Consider the following 8,098-nt stretch of genomic DNA (forward strand, 5'->3'; position numbering starts at 1 on the left):
GAGCAGGTTGACGAACACCACCATGTGAAGATTAACATCAAGGCGTTGCGGATGGATATATTGTGTGGTAGAGGGCCGGAACAATGGAAACCCCGAGCTCACAACATCAGAACCAAAACACGGTCGACCAAAATAGCCAGCTCTAAAACCTCAAGAATAATAACTATTGTCAAACAATGGTGGGGAGAAAAATACTGGCAGTAGATGGAGGTTAATTGATTCACAAACCCGCAATAGCAACTGCAACCAACAAGTGTTATTAAACCATTAAGATTAATTAGCTTCAACAGGTGCCATCAATTCATTAAGACTAACGAGTTTTTATCACTCCACATGGTTCCAATGCTATATATATGGTTGCCGCTTATCACAAGCTAGGTGACACATTCACGAGTCCAGCAAGGAGCATAATATGACTTCTAGGATAATTAAAATACAAAAAGTTTAGCTTCAAATACATCCCTCTATTCCAATTCTTCTTCTTTTTACCGGTAGATATACATGTTCTTTGTTGGAAGTAACTTGCTAAACATTTGCATCTCAATGTCAACATGTATCCAGTAGCCTCACGCCAAAGAATACTTAACAAATACACCACTCACCAGTGACCACCAACTTTCTCTCTCCTCTCTTTCGATCTATATTTATTACATCGTCAGACCGGCCGTGTACTTGACCCCGGTGGAGGGCAGCCAGAGGTTCCCATCAATGAACTGACCCACCGTGAAATTGACCGCCTGAGCCGAGTCGGTTATGACGTGGTACCCGGGCCACTTGACCCGGCCGGCCAGCCCCGAACCGGGCCCGTAGTTCATGTACTCGCCGTAGTAGAGCGTCCGGAGCGCGAAGTCCCCGTTCCACTCGAGCCAACCCTCGGGCCGGACCGCCACCCCGAGATACGACTGCATGACGACGGTCCGAGAGTATTCCTTCCAGGGCCGGCCCAAATAGGTGGCGGTCGAGTTGGTGAACCCGGCCAGGTCGGAGTCGGCGGAGACGTTGCAGAATTGGAGGGAGAAGCCGGTGTTCTGGTTGGGGTCCTTGCGCCCCTGGGCCGTGACGGAGTTCTTCTGGTCGGGGAGCGGGCGGCGGGCAAGGAGGGTGCAGCTCTGGAAGACGGCGGCGGCGTCGCCGAAGACGAAGTCGACGGTGCCGGCGATGCGGCACTCGCGGTAGAACTGGCGGAGGGAGTGGGCGTAGAGGGTGTCCTGGTAGCCCAGGAAGCTGCAGCGGTAGTAGACGGAGAGGTCGGAGTCGGAGCGGAGCGCCACCGCCTGGTGCTTCGAAGGGCCGGCTGTGTTCTCGATCGTCAGGTCCCGGACGATGAAACCCTTGCCGGAGACCGCTGCATGCATGACCACACGTGCGAGCACACGTGAGTGTCGGTATCTTGTGATTGAATATGTACCGTTGGATGAGTAGCGTGCCATGTTATATAAAATAGCGACCATACATAACGTTTACCAGGTTTAAATTATATGGAGAGAATGGTTTGCCGACTTTATATTGTATTGAATTTATTTAGGTCCAACTTGATTTAGTGATTCAAGTGCCTGGTTCAATGTTAAGCTATGGATGAATGCTTGAAGCAAATTCTCATGACGCTAGGGACGATTAGCTAGAATACTGGGGAAATTATTGGCCAGTACCGAGATAGATCATTTAGAGATCCATAATACCTATTTCCACATCTAGATAGGGTTAAATCATGCCATTTGAAATCTCATATCTCCTTACAGAACTACAGGAAAATCTCTACAAATATCTTGAGAGCTTGTTGGGATATTTCTACAAAATTAGCGTAAAAATTTTATAGAATTCATGGGCCATTTATTTAAATATGATTCTGTAATCAAGTGTCATCCGGTCCGAATGTTTTGGGAAGAAAAAAAGCACTTCTAGAGATTTTCTTTTTTTTTTTTTCTTCCTCCAGTCCAAAGAGCTTTATAAGAACATCCAATTGTAAACTCTTCATTTAAAGCTTCTAAGGGCCATGTGACTGAGTCTACGAGATGATGACCATTGACCACTAACTGAATGACGATTTAACCCTTTTAGCTTTAACCCAGGGTCACGGAAAAGTGGGAGAGGTCAGAAGAGACAAGCGCTAAGTACCATTTTCACCATGATCACACGCGGATACAACCCTTCGGTAATTCACGAACAACAAGGCGTAATAAGAAGAGAGAGACCCGTGACACGGTGGTAGCTTTAACGTGTCCTAGTCCTCCAGAAGGTTCTCTCTCTCTCTGTCTATATATATATTGTGTGTGTTCATGTACCAAAAAAAAAAAAAAAAGGCCTTTATGATCACATCAAGACCATTCACTAGATTGTTTTCATGTGATCAGACGGACAGAGGCAGATGAGTACGTCGGTGGATAACCGCGCGGTTGTGGTTACGAGAAGGAAATAAAAAACATAGCAAGCAGAAGATTTTATGAATTTGAGAAAGCGATGGACAAGGCTTCATGTTGTACCCGTCAAATTTGGATTACATGCACCAGTGGCCACGCCCACCGGACACGGGTTTGAAGGGGATAAAAAAAAAAGGACGTCAGGTTGTTGTCACTTCACTTAAATGCAGGTCACTACCAGTCCTGACTTTGAGATTTAAATATTTTTACGGATCTACCTTGTGGAGTGATAAAATCTGGGCATAAGTTTACGAGGACTGTGTGCGTACGTAGTTGCAACAGCCCATGAGGTGAAGTCAGCTAATCTAAATCGGTTTAAGATAAAGTTCTATAATTATCAGTACTTGTTGACCTTTTAGTTACTAGGAATTCTTAGTGTTCACCAACTTGCTATGCAATTCTCTATATATTATGATCGGCATAAGTAGTTACACTGTGATCTGAGTGGAAGTACTCCTTCGTAGCTTGATCACAACTCGACAAAGTTTATAGATGCTGCTCGGGTTCCAGAGTCACGTAGACTAGCTACGCATGCAGCATGCACCTCCTTAATTTCTATTAGCCGGTCTTGAAAAGGCCTACTTTGTTTGAGCCCTGATACCAAAATCCAACATACGTAAAACACCGGGCCACACATGTCGCGAATCTAGACTTTTTGCCCGTACTGTTTTCTCACTCTAGAACCGTGTCGCCTATACAATAGTATTCCCTTGTATAACTATAACAAAACATCTAACCAGATTCATATATCACATAGTTTAATAGCTAAAGTAGAATGATAAGGATCCCGACTCAATGATAGGATAACATATAAATAGAATAGAAAGATAAATCTGGAGTCAAAATGGAGACCATTTATCCTTCCAATCCGATCCATTTTTTTTTTTTTTTGATCCCAACCACACACAGGACAAATGAGATAAGTGAACTTAAAAAAAAAAAAAAAGTGAACATAATAGAGTAGGTAATTTCTATACCTTTGTCTCTAATTTTAGTTTTTGATATATCTTGAGTTAATTCCTATAAACTTAAATTTTCAGAAATAAATCTCGTTCATATAGATAACCAAACATATACTTTCTATGATCCAAATAAATTTTAATAATTCTAAACTTAAATATAAAATAATTTTAAAGAATAAGAAACAAAAGCCCATAGAGATGCCTCTGGATACTCACCGAAGGTGGCGCTCCGGTAGGTAGTCCAGCCGTCAACGAAGTTACGGCTGCCGGAGATGATGGTCTGGCCCAAGCCGTCGCCTACTAGCATTATATTCCACGTCTTCTTCTTAATCTCCACGTTCTCCTTGTACGCCCCCTTTTTCACGTAGATCACGTACCTCTTCGTGCTCTCCGTTGGCGCCGCCGCCACCGCCGCCCCCACCGTCGTGTACTTCCCGCTCCCGTCCTTCGCCACCACTGCATCCGCCGCCGTCCCCGCCGGCGCCTGCAGCAGCCTCCGGTCTCCCAACGACACCCATCCCGGGAACCCGTCGCTCACCTTCCCCATCAGCCTCCGCCGGCCGGCATTTCCTGCCCCGCCGACGCCGCCGGAACCGGCGGCAACATCGCGGAGGCTGTCGGCAACCAGGGAGGTGATGGACTGGAGACCGCCGGAGACGAGGGAGCCGAGGACGCTGTTGGTCCCCTCGAGGGACTCCTTGCAGGTTTCTTGGTTCCCGAGGGCGGCACTCAGCCATGAGCGGACGTCGGAGCGGCGGTTGCCGGTGCCGGCGGTGGCGGAGGCGGTAGAGGGTTGGGAGGCAGAGATGGTCGAGGAGATCTCGTCAGAGGAGAGGTCGAGGAGGTCGAGACAGTCGGAGACGGCGGAGGAAAGGCGGAGGTTGCCGCCGAGGTTTCCGGAGAAGGTGGAGACGACGGACACGAGCTTCTGTATCTCGTCGAGGGTGGAGTGGAGGGTGGAGAGGAAGGAGGTGGAGGGGGCGAAGGAACTCGCCGACGGCGTGGAGCTCTTCTTTGGCGACGTGGCGCATTCTGGTTGGAGCGAGGGGGAGGTGAGGGAGAGCGCCGGCGAGAGGAGGAGGAGGAGGAGGAGGAGAACAAGAGAAGTGACGGCCGTTGGACATGGAGCCATGCTGAGATAACGGCGTCACAGAGAGAGAGAGAGTATATATTAAAGAGGAAGAAGGAAAGGGTGGTGGCCCGGTTAAGATTGGTGTCATACTTATATATAGAGATTATAGAGCTGAGTGCCAGCTAGAGAGAGAGAGGGAGCTTCACGAGTAGTTAACAGTTGTACCGATGAGACGGGGTTTGCCGCGCTTTCTACTAAATAAAAGCTTTGCCACTGGATGAGCTCTTTTAGTTTCCTATTGATTAATAAAGGGAAGAACATGGCGCGAAGAAAAATCTTTATACTCATGATACTATTTTTCTTATTCAAATTTGGGTTGGTGTAAGTTTTTGGAAGTCTTGTGCCACTTTGTGATTAATTTATTTCTAGGAAGCATTGCTTTTGTTCAGTTAAAAGTTCCTCATAATTTGAGATGGAACTAATGGAAGTTGCAGTGGAATTGCAAATGGGGAATAGGGAGATAGGTAGATGGAGAGTGTTTCTTTTCATGCGTTTATTGAAATGCTATAATATTTGGTTTTGGTCTCAAAATCTCACCAAAGGGCAAGGAGGTGCCAACCGGTCGGACTAAAAGGCGGTGATGAGGTTGATGTAGAGTTTAACTTGGAGGATATTATTATTTGGAGTTCACTGTTTCTCCTTCTCACTTTACCGGAGACAAGTTCTTGGTTTCCAGCATGGTGTATCAAGTTCTTGGTGCCAAAACGAGTCCAGATTTAATTAGTTTATGACTATCAAGCTTGATTTGAAATTAATTTTGAATCAAAAATTCAGGATGAGACTTGGAGTTCTCTCTCTAGTCTCTCTAACAGTAATGGAGGGGAAAGAATTACATGACTTGGCCAACATTTCTTACCTAATCAAATTTGATAAAGCGTAATTTTTAGTAGATCAAACAGGAATAAAGTTGAACCAAGTTGAACTCAGATATAGCTTGAGATAAGCTCTAAACCTTGTTCGAGTGCACCTCAACTTAAGCTTGAAATTAAAGATCTTGTAGTAATTAAACAAACGTAACCAACAATCCTCTTTTACCATTTTTAAGTGAAATTAGTGTATTAACACCTCAATTCAAAACGTGACGGCTAGTATAATCAGCAAACATATTAGGGTTTGTATATCAATGATCTAGATTCGGGTTGCACCCTCACCCTGATTACAATCAGGCTCTCCCATCCTATTTCTCAAAAAAACGGTACATTGATTTGACTGTTTCCCATCCTTAGCTTTAATATTAATTTTCACTTCTTGATGGAATTTGATCGATGGATGAAATACATAAATGTACATTTTGCATATGCATATATTTTTTAAGATTTTTCTATCAAAAATTGGTTGATGAGAGAAATGCCTAGGCTTGGACTGAAATAAGTTAAACTCTATCATTGTGATACATACAAGGAATTAAACTAATCTATATATGTATTAAAACATAGGCATCAGTATCTGTCCGCCATATGTTAATTTTTTTTTTAAGGTATCACCTGTCACATTTTTTTTTTATGGAGAAAACATCAAAAAAATTAATAAAAATATATAGAGATCTATTGGAGAGGAGAGCATGAAGATCGAAAAAAAATTTTAGGTTCTAATTAGATTTTTTTTTTCGAGTATATTGGTTTTTGTGCGAGTTATGTGAGCGACATAGACCAAAAAAATTGAGGGCAAATACGTGGAGGGGGGTTTTGAGGCGGCCGGCAAAGACGGTGAGAAGGTAAAGTACAGTAAGGAAGTCACAAGAGAGATAGAGAAGATGAGATGGAGGAGGATGAGGAAGGAAGAAAAGCATGGAGATCAGAAGAATTTTTTAGGTTCCGATTGAAGGTTTCTCAAGTATATGATTTTTGTGTGAGTTGTGGTGGTGTGAGCAGCAGAGGGCAGCAGGAAGGCCGTCGGTGCGGGGGGAGGAGTGTTGGAGGAAAGAGAGGAAGTAGTGGAAGAGAGCTAGAAAAAAAATCATATTTCATGCATGATACGGAGTTGTATGCTAGTTCTATAAATTATATTGAAAAAAAATCTAAAAAATAAAAAATGAGCTCAGTTAGGAACACCTTTGGTTTTTGGCTATGTATGTCCCATTCATCTATCTCTCTTTTTTAAATTAAAGAAATATATATTATTTATTTATCCTTTCGTTGATCAGCATGATCATCTGATTCTCTTCTTGGGGTTTCTTTTCTCAAAAGGCACACGATACCAGACGCGAAGGTTAGCATCACTGGTTGGAAAGCTATACATGGCGACATTGGTCCCGAGGAAACCAGCCACGCCATCGGGATAAAGCATCCCACCGCGCGTCGGCTCTCCGTGCCGACGTTGACACCGGCCAACCGTCACCAGTGATGGAAACCACATTAGGGGGCCCAGAAAGTACGCGGAATGCCATCCCGTGTGGACCAACTTGGGATGACAACAGTTCCGATACGAGACAGATCAATCAATATCTATACTCATCTTTTAATGAAAAGCTTTAGCCCTGCATCCGTTTGGTGTCCGTTGCGGATCAGATCGGATAGATAAAATGTATTGGATTGAAACAGATTAAATAAAATAAAAAATTTATAATATAAATATTTTTAAATAATTATAATTTTTAAATAAAAATAAAAATAAAAATTATATTTAATTAAATTTGAAATAAAATATATCATTATTGTATTCAATTTATTGTTATCATCGTTTCAAATTTTAATTGGATCAGATAAAAATTCATGCCATCCGGAGCAGATGAGGTTGGATATCTGATGCTCGTATTTATTTCAGTTGCAACCTTCCAAGGTGTCTGCATCTTTTTACGTAAATATGGTCTTGTTTTAGCCAGCAAGCGCCACACTTTCTTCGTAAATGGTCCACTCATTGCGATGGGAAAAGCCAGACAAGACATGTGGCAGCGTAAATGAGCAATAAAATTGTCACCCATCTAATTTTGAGCATGGATCTGCTGTCATAGAGCACATTCCCTCTAGTTAATTAAAACTCCAATAATAGACCTGCAAGCTCCTTGAGCTAATTAATTCCGGCCCGTCAATTTATCTTGTCATGTTTGCAACATCCAAGCAAACATTATGTGTTTTCACAAGAACGTTAGTTCAAGCTATGAATCTATTAACTTCAATGTTTTCACCAACACGATATCTATTGAAATATATATTTATTGAGAGAGCGAGAGACAAAAAAAAACATCCAACATAAATTATTTATATCTAAATATTTGGAGATGCATCATCGAAGGCTCGAAAATCAAGCTCATCTAAGAACGAGGTGTGATTACCAAATCATTGCTCCATTCACATGTACTGAGGTACATAGTTTTTTTGACGATATTTTACTATTTTTTTTATATCTTTGGAAGAGCACTGGTCGTTAGCCATCATTAAAAAAAAAATATCTACCAAACAAAATAATCTTAGATGCCATATACGATACGCTGTTCTTGATAGCTATCTATCTTCGGACATTGGCTATCGAGCGTAAAACATACATCATAAAGAATCCTAGTCATTGTTGAAGATGGCCGACATATTTAGACAAGCTCACCGTCATGCATGCCCAAGGCTTAACCTTTCACTTCACGGTGTACATTAGTC

General features: G+C 42.7%; 1 protein-coding gene across 1 annotated transcript; it reads right to left on the reverse strand.

Annotated features, from left to right (window-relative positions):
- Window positions 1-443: 443 nt before the first annotated feature.
- LOC140852102 (pectinesterase-like) lies at window positions 444-4,559 on the reverse strand. The gene is made up of 2 exons (XM_073244928.1): window positions 3,596-4,559; window positions 444-1,345 (listed from the first exon to the last, which is right to left on the reverse strand). The coding sequence occupies exons 1-2, from the start codon at window positions 4,509-4,511 to the stop codon at window positions 648-650; spliced, it is 1,614 nt and encodes a 537-aa protein (XP_073101029.1). The 5' UTR covers window positions 4,512-4,559; the 3' UTR covers window positions 444-647.
- Between the last annotated feature and the right edge of the window lie 3,539 nt (window positions 4,560-8,098).

Source organism: Elaeis guineensis, chromosome 10 (genome assembly GCF_000442705.2).
Source record: "Elaeis guineensis isolate ETL-2024a chromosome 10, EG11, whole genome shotgun sequence".
Taxonomy (NCBI): Eukaryota; Viridiplantae; Streptophyta; class Magnoliopsida; order Arecales; family Arecaceae; genus Elaeis; species Elaeis guineensis.